This window comes from Callorhinus ursinus, unplaced genomic scaffold, assembly GCF_003265705.2.
Source record: "Callorhinus ursinus isolate GAN/ISIS: 27379988/994484 unplaced genomic scaffold, GSC_fseal_2.0 scaffold48, whole genome shotgun sequence".
NCBI classification, from domain to species: domain Eukaryota; kingdom Metazoa; phylum Chordata; class Mammalia; order Carnivora; family Otariidae; genus Callorhinus; species Callorhinus ursinus.
In genome coordinates, this window is record NW_027397110.1 from 416,686 (window position 1) to 440,140 (window position 23,455).

Sequence of the window (23,455 nt, forward strand, 5' to 3'; positions counted from 1 at the left end):
TTGTTTATCTCTGATAACTTTTCTTCCTTTGAAGTCTGCTGTGTGACGTTAATACAGTTACTCCTGATTTCTTTTGATTACTGTTAGCATGGCATACTTTCCTCTCTTCATTTACTTTTAATCCGTATGTGTCTTTATATTTAAAGTGGGTTTCTTGGGGCGCCTGGCTGGCTCAGTCAGAGTGGGCGACTCTTGGTCTTGGGGTTATGAGTTCGAGTCCCATGTTGGGTGAAGAGATTATTTAAATAAATAAAACTAAAAAAAAAAAAAAACCCAAAGTGGGTTTCCTGTAGGCAACATATAGTTGGGTCTTGTTTTTTGATCTACTCTTTTATTTTTTAATTTTTTTAAAAGATTTTATTTATTTGACAGAGAGAGAGCAAGAGCAGGAACACAAGCAGGGGGAGTGGGAGAGGGAGAAGCAGGCTTCCCGCCGAGCAGGGAGCCCGATGCGGGGCTTGATCCCAGGACCCTGGGACCATGACCTGAGCCGAAGGCAGACGCTTAACGACTGAGCCACCCAGGTGCCCCAGTCTGTCTTTTAATTGAGCATTTTCTGTGATTCATTTTCTGTCCTTTTTAAGCATATTAGTTATACTTCATTTTTACTTTTTTTTTAAGTGGTTGCCCTAGAGTTTACAATATATATTTACAGCTAATCCAAGTATATTTTTAAACAGCTCTGTACCACTTCATGGGTAATGTGAGTACCTTATAATCAAATAACCCTAATCCTTCCCTCCTGTCCCTTGTGCCATTGCCGGCATTCACTTCTCTTTTATATCAGCTGCATCAGCATAAAGGTATGTATCTCATATGTGTGTAAGCATACATAATTCTGTGTTGTTGATATCATTATGTTGAACAAACTTATCTGTTAGATTAAGAAAAAAATTGTTAACTTACTCCTTCTTCGGTGGCTTTCCTTATTTTATGTAGATCTGATCTTCTGACCTACATTCTTTTCCTTCTCTCTAATGAACTCCCTCTGACCTTCTTCCAAGCCTGTTTGTTGGCCGCGAATTCCCTGAGTGTCTTTCTGAGAAGTCTGTTTCTCCTTCATCTTTAAGAATACTTTCACAGGGGCGCCTGCATGGCTCAGTCGTTAAGCGTCTGCCTTCGGCTCAGGTCATGATCCCCGGGGTCCTGGGATCGAGCCCCACATCGGGTTCCCTGCTCCGCGGGAAGCCTGCTTCTCCCTCTTCCACTCCCCCTGCTTGTGTGCTCTTGCGCTCACTCTGTCAAATAAGTAAAATCTTAAAAAAAAATTTTTTTTTTCACAGCATGTAGAGTCCTATGTTGGTGGGATTTTTCTCTCCACACTTCAAGTATTTTGGTCCACTTCCTACTTGCATGACTTCTGAAAAGTCACATGTGGTTCTTTGTTTCTTTACAGGTAAGGTCCCCCCTCCCGCCCAGCTTCTTCAGGATATAAAATTTGTATGTGATTTTCTAGAAATTGAAGATGATATTTAAAGGTGTCGGTTGTTTTGTTTTGCTTTGTTTGTTTCTTGGCTCTGAGGTCTGTGTCTGACGTTAAGTTGGGGACGTTTTCAACCATCATTTCAAATATTTCTTCTGTTCCTGCCTTTTCCTTCTGGTGCTCCAATTACAGGTGTGTTACACCTTTTGTGGTTGTCCCATAGTCTTTGGATATTCTCTCCCGTTTCTTCAGTCTTTCTGATGAAGCCGAAGGGCATGACTGAATCCAGGCTCAATCCTTTAGGCAAGAGCTCCTCCCACGTGAACTGTACTTCCTGCTGCATCCAGCATGCACGAGGACACTACCCGTGCTGCCCAGGGGTGAAGTGTTTGATCCCACAATTACAATGGTCATTGGCAAACGCCACCATGGGGACCTGCAGCTCTTCCACTTCTCTTCCTGAAAGATCCAGAAACCATTAGGGAGGGCCCAGCAAGAGCATCTGCCTCTGAGGGGTGAGGGAGCCACCACGTCCAGCGAGGGATGCCAGAGGCCAGATGCCCGAGAAGGGGATTGCTCAGGAGGGCAGCCTAGCACCCAGTGTGGAGGCCAGAGTAAGGAGGGTTTGCACGGGGTAGGGGAGCGGGGCACAGCGGCCTGACGTGAGGTGTCAGAGCCTGAGCAGGGTGGGAGGGTGTCAGGGAGGGACAGACGGAGGCACCTGTTAAGTCAGTGACTGTGTTGAGGATGCTCAGAGATGGTCTGAGAACGGGGCTGTGAATATGGGAAAGGAGAAAACTAGAATAAACCCTGCACGTTGGATCTGAATGGGTGATACAGAGTCCTGGTTCCAGCATATTAGACACAGAAATATAAACACAAATGCACGTGTGCCCTGCAAGTCCCCCTGAGGAGCAACACCCCAGCAGGGACAAGCATGCCCCACACCTGGACCTGGGCTCCAGTGTGGGGCCAGGGCGCCTTTGGAGAAACACCCAGCTCCTTGATGGGGCGGGGAAGGAAGAAGATGAGCCTGAAGGCGTTGCCCCTGGAGAAGGACATTTTGCAGAATGATGGCGGCCTACAGGACACACAGGCCAGACCGAAGGGCTCCCTCTGGCCATTTCGGGGAAAGTTTGTGCACGATAGTGATATTAACAGCTCATAAGTGAGATCTTTAAATGTGATTTAAAAAATGAATAAAATTTTACGAGGAATGGGATGTTTACATCGTCTCAAAGAGCTTCATACGACATGCTTTGTAATTATAAAGGGAAGACAACTTGCAGGGGGGAGGGGCCTGGTAGATCTCCCTTCACCCAGCAACCAGGTGAGTGACCTTGTGAAGCCACCACACAAGCCCCACTCGCGGGACGCTCCACAGAATGACCACCTGCTGGCAGGAGTGTGGAGGTCGAGGACACTGAAGAATGTTCCGGACGGGAGGGATGGGAAGGGGCAGGTCAGCTCAACGCAGGCTGTGGCGCTGGCCCTCCGTGGAAGCAGCAGAAGTGGCCAGGGCCCTCGGGTCTGCATCGGGGTCCGAGGCTCTCCCTGAAGACCTTCCTGGGGGGCTGACCCCTCTCCAGGTGAGCTTCCTGGGTGCAGGCACTCGGGGGCCGGGGAGCATCAGGCCCGCAACACCCTCTCAAGAGGGTCAGGGAGGAGGTTCTTTGTTTCGTACTTGCAACAGTCCCGCAAGACTGAGATCGTTTTAAGATAAAATAATTTTTAAAACTAGTTTGGATTTTATGAAAGCCTGCCTATATATAGTTTTCATTAAAATAGCTGCACACAGGAATTATTAAAATAGCTTGAACAAGGTGCTTTATGCAAACCTCAGAGGCTGCAGGGTAGGCGGGCCTGGGGGCCTGGGGGCCCGGGGGGCCCGCAGCGTTCCGGGCTGGGCGGGGTCACGCTGCTGATGCCCCTGTGCCGTGGGACACGCGACCCGCCCTCGGGCATGCGACCCGCGGACTGAATCCCTGGCTTGTCCCGCATCAGATTCTCACGCTCTGGCAACAATCCCCACCCTTACGTCAACTTTCCTGAGCGGATTAGTCAGAGCCCACGTCTCGGCTCTGCCTCGGATGCCCATGGGTCTGTCTCTAGTCTGTTCCCCTCCGTCTCACAGTCCTTGGTCACGGTTGTTTTTTTTGGCATGTATTATATTTTCTTACTGAGAGTGAATTATGTGAAGTTAGACACTCTGGATCTTCTCACTGAAAGAAATTTACGTGTTCCTGATGTCGTCGAGCCCGCTGTGTGCAGGCTGGTCTCTCACTGGCCCTGGAACCCAGGGCCCCCACAGTGGCAGGCGCCGAGTCATGTCTCCCGCGTGGGGCGCCTGCTTAGCTCCCAGCTGCCGTCCAGGCACGCACACCTCGCGGGAGCCGGCACCCGCCTCCGGGCTGCCGTACAGCACAAGGCCCCTGCGGAGGCCCCCACTTCTCCGGCACCTGGGCTCCTGGCCGCGCCACCGTTGCTCTCCCCGCCCGGGGCCACCGTGGCCAGCTTGGGCCGCCACCTTCTCTGCATGCCAGCCGGTGTCCCCGCGGGGACTGAGGAAGGGGTGCCTGCTCTGCGCTGTTGTCAGGAAGCTCTTTTTAAAACTCTGTGCTCTGGCCCTGATGGTTCTCGGGGAGGCCCGGTCTGCCACCAGCCGCCGCCTGAGTCAGAAGGGGAAGGGAAGGGCATTTTAACGTTAAATGAAGTCCGGGGTTTGACTAACATACATTTATTCACTGAAATGAGATCCTGAGCTTACACAAAGGGCTTTTTCTTGTAAGTGACCAGTGAAGTTAAGCAGCCTGCCCAAAATGTCATCTGGCATCTGAAACAAGCAGCTCACGATTCAGGTTTGAACAGAGTGAAGGCGGGACATCACATAACAGACCTGCTGTCCTTGGAGGCTGGCCCCCGTCCCCCTCGCACACCGCTGTCAATGTCAGCCATTCCTTCCCACGGGACCGTCAGCCACTCGAGGACACGGACGGCGCCCAGGTTCCGGAACCACCCGCTGGCCACAGGTGGGACGAATGTGTGAGAGGGGGCACCTCCCTGGGGCCAGCGCTCAGGGGTGTGCTCTGCAGCCCCCTCCCACACCTCCCACGTGGACTGTCACCCGCATGCCTCGCTGGACAACGGCAGCCTGGGGCCACAGGTTTTGAAAGCTGGACGGAAAAGTAGACCAGCTCAGAAGCAACAGAACCAATGTGCTGCAAACCCTTGTGTTCTGTGGGTCCGGGGTGTCTTCCATCACGGCTGCGGAGCAGGAAGGAGTAGAGGCACAGCCAGGGCTGCGTTCCAAGCAAGCTTCACGGAGACACAGCCCAGACCACAGGCTCTGATGAGCAGGGACCGCGTCCACATTAACCACCGCTCTGTGCCAGGAGCTGGCCTGGGCCCGGGGGAAGGAGGGCCACTTGGTCACCGAGCGAATGACAGGTTGCGTCCTGCAGTTACTTTGTGCTCCCTCCTTTCAGGGGACAGCCCACGATGTCTGGCAGGCCCCCCTCCTGCCCACGTGCAGCTCCACAGCCAGGACGGCTGAGCCACCGAGTCACCTCATAGCCTCTGCAGCCTCATAGCCAACGGACGGGGTTGCCCAAGCATGTCCAGGGTGGAGCCCTGCTCCGGCAGGGCAGCCTCACCGAACACCAACAGGCTGGGGAGTCCTGCAGGCCCACAGCTCGCCATCTGTGCGCGGTCGGACCCTCCCCCAGGTGGAGACCTGGGTCAACCCCAGAGGCCTGGGCAAGTCCCAGATTCTCAGCACCCTGCTGGGAGCCAGGCGACCACACACACACACACACACACGCGCGCGCGTGCACGCACGCATGCGAGCGCCCGGTACTCCACTGGAGCCCCCTCGGCTCCTGGAACGCACGGGCAGGCGCGTGCAGCTTGCACAACAGAGACACGAGCGCTCCCTCTGGGGAAGCCATGGGCTCAATACCCGAACTTCCTAACATCTGCTCCGGACTTTGGACTCACTTCCTGCAGCTCGGTTAGATCCTGGCTGGGGAAGACTGGCGGCCGACTGAACCCCAAACTGGCGAAGGCTTCCCCACAGCATCACTCTGCGCACACATTCACAGAGACTCACGCAGAAAGCACCACGTCAGCATGACTCTCCAGTGTGTCCCTGGCCGGTGCTCCTCGGGCGTCTGGGCAGAGGCCGCTCCGAGCTGGGAGGCCCGGGAAGGGCGTGCGCAGGCCACATGGCGGAGGGATGCTCTTCCCCTCCGGCACCCAGTGTGAAGCAGTGCGGACTGTGAACCCGAGCCCCCGAGGTCTCGCCGTGGCGTTCCCGCTATCAGAAACGCTGCTGCTGCCATGAGTCACATCTCCACCACCCAGCCCCCCGCCCTGTCGGGGCCACAACGAAAATTCCGACTCCAAAGGCTGCGTGAGCGTGGCTCCCCAGAGTAGGACCCTCCTGTCATCCTCAGAATAAAAAGCCAGTGTCCTCCAGCAGTAGAAAATTGCAAATAAAAAGTTTAATTTCAGAAACTGAGTTCACCATTTATAAATACACTAAAACATAGTCAATGCAAATCCAGATTAATAATAGGTATTTTTTTTTTTTAACAAAACAACTTTTCTAAAAGGTCACAGGCAAATGAGTGACTTGTTTCATCCAGAATATTTAACTGGTTTGAAGTAAGAAAATGAACCCTTTTCTAGATGTTGAAGCAAAAATTCTGAAGACAGATCATCGTTAAAAGAATGACAACTGACGCTTCATTCTGCTGTCCTTGGGATTCTAAAACACCCCAGTGATGGCTGAATCTTCCCTATTTTATATATAAAAAAAAAAATCTAGACACCTAAGGCTATTCTTACAACTGCAATAGAACGATCTCCTCCCTGTTAACAAGCCATCTCTTCTAAAAAGGATTTTATACATAATTTGATCAAATTGGGGTCATGGGGTCAGTGCACAAATTTCAAAAGATAGCTTCCTGGTGTCGAGACAGCAGGTCCGAGGCTCGGGGTGTCCACGGCAGGAGTGCTGTGGACGGGCCCCTAGCGCGGGCTCGACAGCAGGTGTCCGGGGCTCATGATCAAGGTCGACCAAATAAAACCTGAATGCAGAAGCAGAGACCGGGAACGCTCCCTTTACCAAATCACTACAGAACCGACATTCCAGGACACGTCTACGTTTAGTTTCCTCTTCAAATGCCACACCTCTGTTGCAGTAAACAGTTATGTTCCAGAATATTCTCTGTACTCGACATACTTTAGAGCCTGCAGTTAAAAACTGCTTAGCCAGGATGGCTTGAACTCCACCTCCTATTTACAGATTTCATTAAACAGCCACAAAAGCTGTTCTGTTGAATTAAAGCAATTTTTAACTAAAATACAGTACCTGATTTGTGGTTTTTACATAATTGAATAAAAAGCCTACAGAATAAAATTGTTTACATCTCCTCTGACGTCCTAGTAAGACAAATTACTAACCCCCCACTTTAAAAAAACTTTACAGTTATGAATGAAATCCTCATCATCGTATTTCATCATCGGCAAGACAGGCCTTTCCTCGCGGGCGACGCCCGGCCTGCAGGGCTGGGAGTAAGGCACACGTAGACATTACAGTGATGCTGGACGGGGAGGCTCGTGCCCGCCTCATCCCACACGGCCCCGCCCGGGGCGCGCCACCACCCCGGGGCAGACAGCTGGTGCCTGATGGGCAACAACAGTTTTTGTCCGGCGGCTCCGTTGCGAGTTTCAATACTGAAAGTATATCAGGGGAAGATTCACTTTCAAAAAGATGAGCTTTTCAAAATGTTCCATCATGAGCCTGGACTGGCCGAGGCTACCGTTCTCTGCTGGTGTGTTGAAGAGCCTTTCAGAAGGGACGATGCTCGGGGGGCAGCCCAGGAACCTGACGGCCAGCGCAGACAGGCCCGGCCAGGCCGACTTCTTCAGGTTCCAGTAGGTGAGGGGGTCACAGGTGTGCTCGAGCACCTCCTCCTCCAGGTACGCCAGCACCATGTCCTCGGGCACCTTTGTCTTCTCCCTGGGGCCCTTCTTCGTCATCTTGGCCATGAGGGACCACAGGTTCTCCTCCCCGACGGCACCTCGTGAGGGGGAGCCCGCGCCGCAGCCGTTGGACACAGGCGCGCCCTCTGAGGTAGAATCCAGCACTTCCAGTTCCCTGACCAGGTCCTGCTTGTACTGCTCCGCCTCCTCTTCCGAGAACAGGGAGGCCTTGTAGCGAGGGTCCAGCAACGTGGCGAAGATGTACCTCGGGTCGTGCAGGGTGGCGGCCAGCCGGCTCACCATGGCTTCCTTCAAGGACTTCAGCATGGTGTCGATGCCCATCGTCTCCTCAAAGAGCATCTCGATTTTCCGGTTGAGGATGTGGATCATGGGGATGACCTGGCTGAGCGTGGACACGTGGGTGCTCATCTCCCGGCTGGCGGCATCGAAGGGCTTCAGCGCGTGGCACACGGACTGCATGACTTCCCACTGGTCGCAGCTGATGAGCTCTCTGAAGTTGCACTCGATGGACATCTCGTTAATGGCCCGTTTCTGTTCAATGAGCCGCTCGAGCATGTGAAACGACGTGTTCCACTTGGACGGGACGTCCTGGATGAGGTGGTGCTGTGGCAGCTGGTACTCCTTCTGCAGCTCTGCTAGCTTTTCCTTCGCTCTGGGCGACCGGTGCACCCGCTCACATATCTTCCGTGCGATGCTGAGGAGGTTCTGGACCATCCGCTGGCTCTTGATGGCCTCGCTGACAACGAGGTTGACCGTGTGGCTGAAGCACTGCACGCTGGCACGCTCCCCCTCGCTCAGCGTCTTCCCGATGCTCGGGTTGTCGGTGACAGTGATTCCGATCTGGAGGCCGGTGGACGTCACCCAGGCCTCCCACCAGCACTCCAGCTGCTTCCTGATGCTGTTGCCACTGTAGTCGCAGTCGACCTGAGACACGTCCAGCAGGGCTGAGCAGTGGTGGTCCTCACAGTATGGCCGGGCCGACGACGCGAAGGTGACCCAGTGGGCGGTGAGCGTCAGGTACTCGCGGGTCTGGTTGCTCATCCATATCCCGGACGTGAAGTGGATCACGCCGCTCTCCGCCTCCTTCAGGTGCGACAGGACTATCTGTTTCACATTATTGTACATACCTGGGATGGCTGTCCTCGAGAAGTAGGAAGGCGAGGGCAGAGAGTACTGAGGTTTCAAGTATTCAAGCAGCCTGTTAAAGCCAACATTGTCTACAAAAGAATATGGCTGGAGGTCAAGTGCAATCATTTCTGCGATGAGACTTGTGATTTTTTTGGCAACTGGATGAGAATCATAAAACTTCTCGTTGGTGTCATCGAAGGAGGAAGCTCCTGACAGCTGTGTGCTCAGGGGCCCCCGGAGGCTGGGCGAGGGGGCCCGCGCTGCCCTGGGCACGTCGGTCTTGAGCACGCTGCTGTGGAACCGCTGTAAATGGCGCAGAAGGCAGCTGGTGCCCAGGTTGGTGGGCTTCTTGCCCCTGCTTATCGTGCGGCCGCAGTGCAGGCACACGACCTTCGTGGGGTCTGCAGAGCAGATGGAGAAGTGGTTCCACAGCTTGGAGGTCTTCTTGCTGTTAACGGGGAAAAGAACCTGATTGTTTTTCGTAACCATGGTTGGCAAGTCAGTCAATTTGGAGGAGGAACTTTCCGCAGAGGCCAGCGTGGCGTACGGAGAGTTTGCCAGACTGGCGCCCAGAGAGCCCTTCTGACCACCCGCGACCTCCGGGTGGCGTCTGTAGAGGTGCCGCATCAAACAGCTGGTGCCCACGTCGCCCCGCTTGCCCCGGCTGATGACGCAGGCGCAGTGTCTGCACACCGCCTTGAGGCTGTCCATGGGTGCCAATGAGAAATGCTGCCAAACCTCCGACTTCAGCCTCTTCATGACCTTCTTATTCTGCTGGAACACAGCACCACAGTCCAGCAGACTGGGGCTCAACCCGCCAGCCTGTGGCTTCTCGGGGGAGGGGGCCAGCGAGGCCTCGCCCACGTCGTCAGAGGACAGCGCCGACGCGTCCTCCGGCAGGGCGTCTCCGGCGTTCAAACGCACCTGCGGGTCCTCAGTCAGCCGGTCAGGGGAGGAGGAGGCCGAGGGGGACTCCTGGACCAGCTTCCCGGGAGAGGACGACACGGAGCTTGGGTCTCCGTCGGGAGGCGGCAGGGCGGGCAGCAGGGTGGGGGGCGCGGCGTAGGGGGGCGGGATGCCTGTGCCCCCGCCATTCTCCTGCAGCACAATGGACCGGTGCGCCCGCCACATGTGCCTGATGAGGCAGCTGGTGCCCAGGTCCTTCCCGTTCTTCCCTCGGCTGAACTCGTTCATGCAGTGGATGCACACCGCCTTGGAGTTATCCAGGGGCGACAGGTAGAAGTGCTTCCACACGGCGGACCGCCTCCTGGACCCGGATGTGCCCTTCGGGAGCGGAGGGTTTTTCTCCACCCCGTTCTCCGCGCCCTCCTCACAGGGCAGGGTGGGGAGGTGCGGCGGCCCCCCCAGGGCCTCCTCCCTGCCGTACCTGTCAGAGGCCGACGCGTCGGAGGGGACTTCTTCAGAGGACACCACAGATTCCTCCGTCATGTCATCGGGGGACGGGACCTTGGACGCCAGCTTTGGGGCAAGCTTGAGGGGTGAGAGCACGGCCCCTAGGTCCCCGGTGTCGGCGGGCTGTGGTGGCAGCCTCAGTGGAGGGGGCGAGAGAGAGGGCAGGGCCGGCACGCCGCCGTTCTCCTGGATGAGCACCGTGGGGTGCGCCCTCCTCACGTGCCTCATGAGGCAGCTGGTGCTCAGATCCTTCTCATTCTTTCCTCGGCTGAACTCCTTCATGCAGTACGTGCAGATGGCTTTAGTGCTGTCCCGGGGGGAGATGAAGAAATGCTTCCAGGCCGGGGACTTCTTTCTGGAGCTCACGCCCCGGCCCGACAGGAGACTCTGGGTCACGGCCTCCATGGCCACGTCGTACAGCGCACTGCTGTAGTGCGAGAGCAGAGACCCGTACTCCTCCTCCTGGTCGGCAGCGAGGCACTTCCCGGGGGGCTCGCAGCCCCCGCCTGCCTCCCTGGCCTCCGCCCGCTCCCCGCCCCCCTCCGCCTGGTGCCGGTCCTGCTCGCCCTTAAACTCCACTCCTTCCAAACTGTGATTAGGGATTCGAACAGCATCCTCCTCTTCTATTTTAAAACTTATTTTATCAGAAACAAATTCACCATCCCTTCTGGGACGAGTTTCCTGGTTATTCTCCATGACTGACCATAACTACTCTGGCTGCTTTGTCACGTTATCTTAGGTGGGTAAAAACCTGATCCAAAGGCTCATTTGTGCCCCCAAACGTACGTTATCTTCAGCTTTTAAAAAATAATTCCATCTTTCAAGATGCATATGAATGTGGCTGACCATAAACCTGACCGAAGAAGAGGGCATGTGGAGAGCACGCCATCTCATCTCAGGGCGTGGAGTGCCACCTGCCAGGAGCCCCGCCACGACCTGCTTCTGGGCGCAGACACGAACTGACACACCGGAGACCTGAGTCTTGTCCTGGAAACCGGACCGCCGTCATCTTGATAGCAGGATGACCCTTTCGCATCATCTATAAAAGAAGACGCAATCAAGGTTAGCACTGACCTAAATCGTATGTTTCAAATCTATCCCGACATGGGTACATCCGCCTCAGTAGCACAGGAAAAGTTCCATAACGGTAAGTTAAAATCAAAAACACTTGTTCCTTGACGTTTCACAATCCACTTAATACAAGGAAAATACCCTAAAACTACAAAATAAGCAAAAAATAAGGACACGAGTTTAAGTTCCAAGGGCCTCTCCGTAAAGGATTGGGGAAACAGGCTGGCTGGGCCACGGGGCATAGAGCCCCTCTCCCCACACTTTGCGGTAAGAACAAATACATCAAGTGGGGATGAAACCCATCTGACCTGTGAGATACTCAATTCACAGACCAAACACTGAACGCCACAAAGACAAGAGCAACTCCCAGCATGTAAGAGGGAGTCCGCGAGAGCCGAGCCGCGTCAGGCCAGGTCCCGTCTGTCCACTCCCTGGGCGCCACGGCGCCGCACCGGCACTGGGAACCAGGACACGGCAGCCAACGCGCGGGGCCGGTCTGCAGCGCCGCGGAGGCAGGTGCTTGAGCAGGAGGCAGCGGCAGCACACACGGATGGAGTAGACACGGCGGGGCGGTGGGGGGGGGACAACAGGAGGCCACCAGGGTGGAGGGAGCAGCTCATGGGAAAGCTAATAAGGCAGCAAGAGGCTGTTCCTGCGCCCAGCAGCAGAGACACCAGGAAGAGTGTGCTTATATACGACAGTGGATTCTAGAAAACCTACAATAAGCTTATTTTTTTTTCCTACACCAACCAGGGGTTTACTAGAAATACAGTCAGCACAGAAAAACTTAAAACTATTCATAAACCAAAACCAGAATGCCAAGTGGGAGGACGAAAGGCAGATTCCTGACCCTCTGGCTCAACCAGCCCCCAAATAAAAACCAACAAGGGGGAGAAATCAAGAAAATGAGAAGCAAAGGATCTGTGGGAGGAGAGGGGTTGGGTGTCACACAAAATGGCCACAGAGGCCACGGGTCAGGGAGGACCAGGTCCCTCACCATGACTTAGCCAAAGCTGAGCTGCCCAGGGTGCTGGGGCCCTGCCTGGCTGGGAGGTTGTGCCCAGCCGAGGGCAGTGCCCATTCACCTGTCCTGTGGGGTCAGATGGGGCCTGCTGGGCTGGGGTCTAGACGGGCTCTGCATGTACGTTCAAGTGCCCACGGAGGGAATGTGGGACGGACTGGGTCACTGCCTGCCCCAGGAGGCCGGCCTCAGCCCCAGCAGTCCCCAGGTCCCCAGGAGGCCGGCTCAAGACTCAGTCTGTGCTTCCAGCATCTGTGCAGACACGCATCCTTGGCCGCCTCATGCCCATCCTGCCCTCCTGGGGCCAGCACAGCCCAGAAGGGGCTGCTGAGGGGTGCTGGGTGCCTGGAAATGACCACCTGATGCCAGTAGTGGGGCCAGCCAGCAGGGCTGGGGCCAAAACACGCAGTGAGGAACACTGTATCTACTGGTGCAGTGGCTGCAGCCCCGTGGGGCTCTAGCTCATCCGTGGCTAGGCCAACTGGCTGCCTGGGGCTGCAGGCCCCACAGCGAGGGACCCTCTGCCTTGGGTCTAAGCTGCTCCCTGCAGAGCTGCCTGCCCTTCCACCAGGGCCTCTGTGGCCATAGGGATGGCCCACGCCGGGGGCACTGGGGTTGGCAGGATGGGAGTGGTGAGAGCCGCTGCGCCTCTACCCCCGCCCCAGCTGGCCTCACGCGCCCTGCCTGTGCCCCTGGCCCCGTGCCCAGCCACGGCACCTCCCCTGGATGCACCCTCTCGCGTGGCAGCTCCCACTGCCACCTGGCTGCACGGCGGCTGCGCCGTGCCCTCACTATGCAAACCAAGGCTGTCCACGGCAGCGCCCACAGCAACCAGGTGAGCCATCACCCAGTGCCAGGAGCCACAGCGGCGAGGCCAGCCCTCCAGTGTGTTCCAAAGCAGCATGCTTCTGAGAGCAAAGGGAAACAAGACTAACAATAATGTTGAGATGACAGGCTCACCTGGAGCCTGCTGGGCAAAGCAGGACATGCGGTCAACCTAAAAAAGTGTGTGCACTTTACAAAACAGCTAGCTCCCGCCAGAAGCCAGAAAGCATCCCAGATCACAAATTCCACAAAGTTTGACCAAATACTCAGAATAAAAAATTAGCTTCTAAATAAAGTATCAGTAAGCATAAAGGAAGCAGGCCACCAGGAGTGAGAACCAGGAGAGGCACCAGATTTAGAACAACAAAGACTCACTGGCATCAACACAGCACAGAGTAATTATCGTAACTGTATTTCTGAAATAGAATGTGTGATCACATAGCTCATAAGTACAATTACATGAATTTTTAAAAAAAATAAAATGTAGAAAACAAAGAAAAATGAGCAAAAAATAAGACACTATAAAAATGAGAAGCCAGATTTGGAAAAGACTTTTTAAAAAATAGAATTGTAAGTACATATAAATCAAAACCACAATGAGACACTCACCAGGATGGCTAGACTCGGGAAGATGGACAATAGCAAGTGTGGACACGGATGTGGAAAAACGGTGCCCTGTGCACGGCCGGTGAGGGTGTGAGACACTGGGGCCCATTCAAAACCCACTCTGGCAGCTTCCCAAACACACACGAAGTCCCCATATGACCGAGCAATCCCACATAGATACCAAGGAGAAATGAAAATGTGTGCTCACTCAAAAACCTGTATGTGAATGGCATCAGACAGAGTGGAAACAACCCAGATATAATCCATGAGTGGATTAAAAAATGTGACGCAGGGACGCCTGGATGGCTCAGTCGTTAAGCGTCTGCCTTCGGCTCAGGTCATGGTCCCAGGGTCCTGGGATCGAGCCCCGCATCGGGCTCCCTGCTCTGCGGGAAGCCTGCTTCTCCCTCTCCCACTCCCCCTGCTTGTGTTCCCTCTCTCACTGTGTCTCTGTCAAATAAATAAATAAAATCTTTAAAAAAAAAAATGTGATGCATCCCTACAACAGCAAGACTGTGCTTACCATGACACGAACCTTGACGTCACCGAGCTAAGAGAAGCCAGACACAAAGATCGCACACTGTGGGACTGAGTTCACCTGCAGTGTTCACAGAGAGGCGGACCCCCGGAGACAGAGTAGTGAGGGGAGCCCAGGGGCTGGAGGAGCATGACAGGAATGACTGCTGATGGGCTGGGGCCTTCCTTTGCTTTGGAGTGATTAAAAATTCTGGAATCAGATAGTTGCGACCTTATGAGTATACTTCAAAAAGGTTTATTTTATGATGTGTGAATGACATCTCAATAAAAAGAAATTATATAAATTTAGAATTAAAATCAAAATAAGGGAAACAGGTGATTCAAACCAGCTGAAGAAACAAATAATAAACTGAAGACGGATCCAAACAAAGGAGGCAGCACGGATGCAGCAGACGGAGACACAGAACGCAGGGCTGGCGGCACAGGGAGCCAGGCGGAGGGAGGGCGGTGCCAGAGGGGTTCCCAACAGAGTCCCCGGAACTAAGGGCAGATGTGAATATAGACAGAAGCATAAAGTACTGCACACAGACTAAGTGAGGGGATGACCTGAGTTTGGATCCAAACAGACACACTAATGAAACTGCAGAACAAAGAGGGTGGGGGAGAGTGCTCACAAGCAGATACCTGTCGGGATCCAAATACAAAAATAAATAAAAAAAATTACGAGGACAGCTGGAGAAATGTGAACACTAAGTGCATGTCTGAATCTACTAACAAAGTATTTATTTGGAGGGTGAAATGGTATTACGATTAAGTTTTATGTTCAAGTATCTACAGATGAAATGATATGCTGTTTGGGTTTTGCTTCAAAATAATCCAGTTTGGGGTGGGGGGCGGACAGAAGGTCCAGGTGAAGCAAGACTGTCCATGTGTGGGTGATCACAGAGCAGGCACATGGCAGCCGTCACTGGATGCAGTTTACGGTTCTACTTGTGGATATGCTTGAATTTTCCAGAATGAAGAAGATTTTAAAATTATAGCCAATGACCCTCATAAAAATAAAAGAAGATTCCTTTTTAAAACATTAGCAAATCAGATTCAGTAATAAAAAGTATAATACACCAGGACCAAACAGGGCTAATCCAAGACTGCACAGTTCATTTAACATCTGAAAATAAGTCAATGTAATTCACCACAGTAGGAGAATAAAAACCATACAATCATTTCAACGGTGCAGGAAAAACATTTGATAGAATTTAACACCCATTCATGATAAAAATTCTCAGCAAAAGAAAACTTTGTTAACCTGACAAAGGACACATAAGAACAGCCTACAGTCAGTGTCACTCATGCTTCATCACAAAGACTGAAGACCGTCCTCCGAAGATCGGAACAGGACAAGGGTGTCTGCCAGTCAGCCACAGGCTGGAGCAGGAGCAAGAAGCAGGGGGTCCGACACAAGACACAGGACACACATACACTGAAAACACAGACGTGAGACTGTCTTCACTCATGTTGGACGTGTAGGGTAAAATCATAAGGAATCTACAAAAACTACTAAAAATAAGTGAATTTAGAAAATCACAAGATACAAGATTAATTTAAAAAAGCAACTGAGGCACCTGGGTGGCTCAGTTGGTTAGCGTCTTCGGCTCAGGTCATGATCCTGGGGTCCTGGGATCGAGCCCCACATCGGGCTCCCTGCTCGGCGGGAAGCCTGCTTCTCCCTCTCCTCCGCCCCCCTGCTCTCTCTCCCAAATAAATATTAGAAAAAAATAAAAATAAAAAAGCAATTGTTTTTGTATATACAATAACTGAAAAATGAAAATTTAAAAAATTCCATATTTAACATACAATATAAAATACAAAATATAAAATAGAGATACTTTTAAAAAATATGTCCAAGACCCGTACACTGAAAACGGAAACACTGCTAAAGAGATGGAGTTCTTGATTTGGAAAATCCAATATTGGTAAGATATCAGTACTTCCTGAATTGAATTGATCTATAAATTCAATGCAATTCTAATCAAAATCCCAAAATGCTCTTTTTGCCATAGCTGATAAGCAGAGCTGAAAATCAGTATGGAAATACAAAGAACCAGAAATAAATAAAATTACAGTTTACCCTTGAACGACATAAGGAAGTTAGGGCACTGACCCCCATGCACTCGAAAATCTACATGTAACTGCTGACTCCCCCAAAACTTAACTACTGTTGACTGGAAAATGCAGCAGATCATGAACTACACAAGTCTACTTATACACAGAAACCCCACCCCCCCACCCCCCTGCTAACTACAGGACAGCACTGTAAGTGTATTTTCTCTTCCTTAGGGTTTTCTTAATATTTTCTTTTCTCTAGCTCATTTTATCGTAAAAATACAGTATATAATAAATTTAACATATAAAGTTGATTGACACATATTTTATAGTTACACAGATTTTTTAAAAAAGCACAGTTGGAGGACTTACAGCGACTTCTGCTTCTGGCCATGATGGAGTGATGGGGGTGGGCTCACCTTCTCACATCAGACAACTAGTATCCCAGATAAAACATATGGAACAATGTTTTCCAGACCCTGGACAAAAGAACAGGAAGCATGGGGCAGTGATCCAGGACACGGAAAATGAGTGAGGTGGGCCCTACGGCCGACAGGCTTGTCACCTCGAGCACAGGCTACCGTCCAGGGAGCAGGAACGTACACAGACCCGGTGCCCCCACTGGGCAGTCTGGCTAGAATCAGAATCTGCAGGACAGAGTACTGGAGAGGAAGAAGCTCCACAGAGCCCAAGAGATCTGTACAGGGTTCCCTTACTGTCTGTGGCTGATGGATCAGGTAAGTTTAAGGAAAAAGCTGATGGAAGAATTACCAGGGCTCGGAGGGCTGGGACTGGCTTGTGTTTCCAAGAGGAAACAACACGGAGAATTCTCAGAAGGGCACAAACTCAGCAGGAGGCAGAGAATAAAGGCAGCTCAGGAACCACCCTCACAAAGCCTCAGCACAAGCCCCAAGAGGGGGAAACTGCAACTAATTTAATCACATCCCAAAACAAGTCTCAACAGTACTTACAGGAATGTAACAACACCCTGCACCCAATAAAGTGAAATTCGAGATGGCTGACATCAAACATAAATTACCAGACACACGAAAAAAGCAGGAAAACATGACCCCCAACCAGAAGAAGACCATTAACAGACACAGACCCAGCTGGTACACAGGGGATAACATTAGGAAACAAGGAACATTAAAATAGGCATTACGCACACAACGGTATAATTTGAGGAGGTAAATGAAATGATAAACATGATAAGCAGGACAAACTATAAAAAAAGACCTAGGGGCGCCTGGGTGGCTCAGTCGTTAAGCATCTGCCTTCAGCTCAGGTCATGGTCCCAGGGTCCTGGGATCGAGCCCCGCATCGGGCTCCCTGCTCCACGGGAAGCCTGCTTCTCCCTCTCCCACTGCCCCTGCTTGTGTTCCCTCTCTCGCTGTGTCACTCTCTGTCAAATAATAAGATCTTAAAAAAAAATCTGAATGAAATTTCTAGAGATGTAAATACAGTATTTGAAACCAAAAATATACTGGATAGGGTTGACAGCAGTTTAAACACAAAAGATCAATAATTATGAAGACATAGCAGCAGAAATAAAACAAGAGGACACAGCAAGGAAAAAAAACTGAAAAATTTAAAACTTATGCATCAAATGACACTACTGGGTGAAAAGACAAGATGTAGAATGAGAGAAAATATTTGCAAATCATATATCTGATAAGGGGTTAATATCCAGGATAAATAGTTCTACAACTGAACAACTACCTAACGCACAGATGGACAAAGGCCTGGAACAGATACACAAATGGCCAAAAAGCACATGGAAAAGGCTTGATGTCATTAATCATTATAGAAGTGTGAACCATAAGTACAAAGAGAGATCACTTCATCCCCCTATAGGATGGCTAGTATTAAAAAGTAACAGTAAGACAGGGAAAAAGTATTAAGATGTGCAAACACCGAAGGTGTGTTCCTTACAGCGTGACGATGCTGAGCATCTTAGGTGCCTATCTGCCGTTCGCAGCTCTTTGTGAAATATTTGCCTGTGCTCCCACTTGGCTGGGCAGTTCTTCTTTTTTTTCTTTTTAAGATTTTATTTATTTATTTGACAGAGAGAGACACAGCAAGAGCAGAAACACAAGCAGGGGGAGTGGGAGAGGGAGAAGCAGGCTTCCCGCGGAGCAGGGAGCCTGATGCAGGGCTCGATCCCAGGACCCCGGGACCATGACCTGAGCTGAAGGCAGACGCTTAACGACTGAGCCACCAGGCACCGCTGGGCAGTTCTTAATACTGAGCTCTGAGAGCTCTCCACATATCTGGGAACAAGCCCTTTATCACATATGTGATTTGCAATTATTTTCCCCCAGTCTTAAGCTTGTCTTTCTCTTAGCAGTGTATTCTGAAAAGCATAAGCTTTCAATTTTAATGAAGTCAATTTACCAATTTGGTTTTTTATGGATTATGCTTTTGGGGTTATGCTAAGAAATCTTTGCCTAACCTAAGTCACAGAGATTTTCTCCTGTGTTTTCTCTTCTAGAAGTTTTACCACTTTGTTATATATTTAGATCTTTGAAATATTTAAATTCATTGTTTTGCATATGAATATCTAACTGTTCTAACACCATTTGCTGAAAAGACTATCCTCTTCAACAAAGGATAAATGCCTTTGTACCTCTGTTGAAAATTAGCTGTATGCAGACATACACATAAGGCTTATGTCGACACCAAGGTTGACAGCAGCTGTTTACCTATATAAACAGGATATAAATGTGTGTGTGTGTAGATACTTATCAAACTGTGTACTTTAAACATGTGCTATTTACTGAATGTCAATTAATCCCAGTGTGGATAATATGAGAAACACGCGTGTTGGTCTCTGCCCCTGGGTCCTGGCGTGGAGCTCCTGAAACCCTGTTGACCTCCTGGGAGCCGGGAGCGTTTTCTGTTCTGATGAGGCGACTCTGGGTGGGCTCCTGGGCGGGGACTGGTCACCAGAGGGACCGAGCTATGATCCCAAGCTGGGATTTTCACCCCTGCTCCCCATTCTCCAGAGAGCGGGAACGGGGCCGGGGATGCAGTGAACACCTGATCACACCTATGTCATAAAAGTTCCATAAAAATCCCACACTTGTGTGGGGTTCAGGAAAGCTGTAGGTTGATGAGCAAGTCCACATGCCGGGAGGGTGACACACCCCAACTCCACGAGGACAGAAGCTCCTGTGCTTGGGACCCTCTCAGGACCCACCCTGCTCGTCTCCACCCGGCTGTGGGTAGAGACAGGATAGAAGCTGTGCATCCAGCTTCGTCTGTATCCTTCCTCACACCCTTTGCTAAGTGATAAACGGAGGACTGGGGGTCAGCACTCCCCTGAGTTCTGTGAGCGGCTCCAGCAGATCAGAAGATTCCAGAAGGGGCTCCTGGGAACCCCCTTTGGAGCCATGTCAGACAGAGGCTGTGGGTAATCCCGGGACCTGCCCCACCTGGGGGCTGCCCTTGAGTGGGGGGCAGTCTCGTGGGACTGGAGAACAGTCTCCCCACGTGGGCTGGAGAACTGGTCATGGGGGGAAAGCAGCCACACATTTGGTGACCAGAAGTGACATATTCTGTGACTAGAGAGTAAGAGTAAAGGAGAAACGGGACAGTTTCCCTAGACACACAACTAAACCTGCTTTTTTAAAAGGCAGGGATTGTCAGATTGGATAAAAAAGCGAGACTCTCGCCCACAAGAAATAAACTTTGAACATAAACACACAAACAGGTCAGTAGCCAAAGGATGGAAAAGGTGCACCGTGCTGATACTAATCAAAAGGAAGGTGCAGTGGCTGCATTCACATTAGAGGAAGACTGAGAGTGACGTGTCAGGGACAACAGGGACACTTGCGCAGAGCGACAACGGGCCAAGTCAGCAGACACACACACACCAAAAGAGCGAAAGGGAGACGAGATGGGGTCACAGTCACAGGGATTCAACACATCTAACTGAACAAGCAGACAGAACATCAAGTAGAGCTAACAGAAGCTTTAGGAACACTATTATCACACAACCTAACTGACGTTTATTGAACTGTTCAGCCAACAAAAATAGAATACATATTATTTACAGATGGACACAAAACATTCAAGATCCATTGTTCTCAGGACAATAAAGCAAACTGCAATGAATGTGAAAGAAACAAAATCAATCAAAGAAAGGTCTCTGACAAGGGAGTTGAAAAAGAAATCAACAGAATACCTGGAAAAATCCAAATTGTTTTCAAATAAATAACCCTTCTATATTAAGCCAAGGGTCAAAGGAAAAAATCACAAGGAACAGTAAAGCAAATTTAATCTCAAAGTAAACAGAGAAAGGACAACAACAGAGAAAAGATGTGAAGTCACAGAAATCAAACACTGGTTCTTTAGAAAGATCAGTAAGATCAAAGGCAGAAATCACCAACACCAGGACCAAAAGAGGGGTGCCACCCTAGATCTCACAGGAAATAAGGATAACAAGGAAGTACATAAATAACTTTATGACAATAAATTCAGCGACTTAGATGAAACAAACAAATTCCTGGAAAGACACACATTATAGAAACTCAATAAGGAGGTAAGCCAAATATCTATTTAAAAAATTGAACTTGTAGTTAAAAACCTTCCCAAAAAAGAAACTTCTAGGCCCACCTGGCCGCACTGGTGAATTCTACCAAATGTTAAAGAAAAAGAACCAGGGAAACACAAACTCTTCCATAAAAGAAATACTTTACAGCTCTTCATGAGGCAGTATTACCCTGATACCAAAATCAGAAAGACACTACAAGAAGATTCGTATCCCTATGATCACAGAAAAACTTCAACAAACTTAGCAACTTCTTAAACTTCAGCAAATCAAGGGGCACCTGGGTGGCTCAGTCAGCTAAGCATCTGAGTCTTGATCTGGGCTCAGGTCGTGCTTTGTGGAGGTGGGCTCCACACTCAGCAGGGAGTCTGCTTGAGATCCTCTCTCCACCTTCTGCCCCTCCCTCCCCACCCTCACGTTCTCCCTCTCTCTAAAATAAATATTTTTAAAAAAAACAAATTACAGATATCATACCACGAGTAAGTGGGGTGATCATGAGGGTAAAATATTAACAGAATAACGGAGGAGAGCCATGGTCACATTACATAAAGACATGTACCGCTCCTGTCCCCATTCATGACAAAAGTGCTCGACAAGGCAGAGAAGACGAGTCCCCAGCCTTCCGAGGATGCCTGGAAAGAGCTGTCGCCGCCAACACAGTGCGCAGGGATAGACAGAGCGTGTGCCCTGCAGAACGGCACCTCAGCCACGCTCCCGCCAACGCTGTGCTGGAGCCCAGGGAACAGGCAGATGGAAAGGACAGGGGACACTGCCATCCTTCACCAAAGGCACAGTCATCCATGGAGGAAAGGTCTTAAGGCCTCTACAGAAAGACACTAGTCGTGCATTGCAGCCGTGCTCCCGTGCTGGCCGCCGCCTCACTCCCCAGTGCTCACTTTCCCATTCCTGGACCATGCTGTCCTCTGTCCTCTGCAGGTGACCCGGTGGGCCTTTCCCCCTCCGGGGCTGGAAGAACCCACCCTTCTTCCTTCCAGGCTAACATCTCGTTCTAGGCTGACCCTGGCCCTCTCTCAAGACTCTCGGGGCAACACTGAGGGATGATGGAGATGGTAAGAGCTAATACTTACTGAGTGTTTACCATGGGCCATCTTTTAAGAGTCAGACCTGCATTACCTCACTTAAAGCAAGTGACAGGGGCCCCTGGGTGGCTCAGTTGATTAAGCATGCAAGTCTTGGTTTCAGGTCGTGATCTCAAGCCCCAAATCAGGCTCCATGCTCAGCGTGGAGTCTGCTAAAGTTTCTCCCTCTCCCTCCGCCCCATGCTCGCTCTCTCTTTCTCTCAGATAAATAAATACATCTTTTAAATAAATAATAAACCACACGACAGTCTTTTGAGGATGGTTTACTTTGCCTTTTCTCCACAGAGAGGCTGAGAAACCCATCCCAGGCACACAGGCATGAACGGGGAAGGGGGGAAACAAGAGCATGGGAAAGAGGCGGCCTGACAGCACAGCGATTTCCGGCATGAATGAACATTTGCAGACCACAGGCTCAAGAAGCCCAACCAAACCCAAGATTTTTGTTTAAGAAGTGCTGAAAACAAGGGATAAAACATAAAAATTACAAGGGACAGAGGAACGTATTTAAACAACACCAGAGGGATGAAATCAGCAAAATCCAGATTATGGGAAATTCTTCAGGACAAACAACCCAGTTTCCTTAACAAACAATTTATACTTGAATCCTGACCTTAACTAGCAAACTATGTATAAACGTTTTTTAGATAATGTGAGAAATCTGGATACAGAACATTTGATATGAAAGATTGTTTTAAAGCTGTGATAAAGGTATTGTGGATAAAATTTTTAAAAGACTCTCCTCTATCCAAGATACTTATTGAAATATGTCCACATGAAATGTGATTTCTGGTATTTGCTTCAAAATAACTGAGTGGGGGATACTGATAAACGCATGGCCATGACTTGGTACCTGCTGAAGGGAATGCATTTTCTAATCTCTATTACAATACTTCCACAAGAATTATTTTAAGAAAAGGGGCACCTGGGTGGCTCAGTCGTTAAGCATCTGCCTTCGGCTCAGGTCATGGTCCCCGGGTCCTGGGATCAAGCCCTGCATCGGGCTCCCTGCTCAGCAGGAAGTGTGCTTCTCCCTCTCCCGCTCCCCCTGCTTGTGCTCCCTCTCTCGCTATGTCCCTCTCTGTCAAATAAATACAATCTTAAAAAAAAAAAAATTGCAGCTGTTTGTTTTCAACACCACAACTGCCTGAAGCTACAGTACCAGTCGGGGCCAGCCAAGAGCCTCGCCAGAGGTTTAAAAGGAAGATCTGGGGAACAAGAGGTCTATGGGGAGCTTTGAAAAGCTCTGACAGGGCGCCTGGGTGGCTCAGTTGGTTAAGTGACTGCCTTCGGCTCAGGTCATGATCCTGGAGTCCCGGGATCGAGTCCCGCATCGGGCTCCCTGCTCGGCAGGGAGTCTGCTTCTCCCTCTGACCCTCCCCCTTCTCATGCTCTCTCTCATTCTCTCTGTCTCAAATAAATAAATAAAATCTTTTTTTTCGATCCCGGGACTCCAGGATCATGACCTGAGCTGAAGGCAGTCACTTAACCAACTGAGCCACCCAGGTGCCCATACATAAAATTAAAAAAAAAAAAAGAAAAAAAGAAAGAAAGAAAAGCTCTGACAAATTCCTGGGGATGCAGAAGGACATGCATGTTGCAGAACTGTGCACACGTCCAGGAAAGACCTGGATGGACACCCCAATCACTCCCTCCTGGCTGCCCCTGAAATGCTGTGCAAGCAGAGGGTCAAGTCGAGGGCAAAGTGCTCAAGGCCAGAGGGTGAAGGC

At 50.7% G+C, this 23,455-nt stretch overlaps 1 protein-coding gene across 2 annotated transcripts in view; it reads right to left on the reverse strand.

Moving 5' to 3' along the window:
- Nucleotides 1-5,903: 5,903 nt before the first annotated feature.
- The window catches only part of ZBED4 (zinc finger BED-type containing 4), a 29,279-nt gene continuing 11,727 nt past the window's right edge, over nucleotides 5,904-23,455 (reverse strand). Inside the window, exons 2-3 of one of the 2 annotated variants that reach the window (XM_073882598.1) lie at nucleotides 16,449-16,555; nucleotides 5,904-11,012 (exon numbers count right to left, since the gene is read on the reverse strand). In XM_073882598.1, coding sequence (XP_073738699.1) covers nucleotides 7,157-10,669 — 3,513 coding nt within the window. In that variant the 5' untranslated portion in view covers nucleotides 10,670-11,012; nucleotides 16,449-16,555 and the 3' untranslated portion in view covers nucleotides 5,904-7,156. The remainder of the gene's footprint in view (nucleotides 11,013-16,448; nucleotides 16,556-23,455) is intronic. The other variant, XM_025881684.2, reaches the window with a different exon arrangement.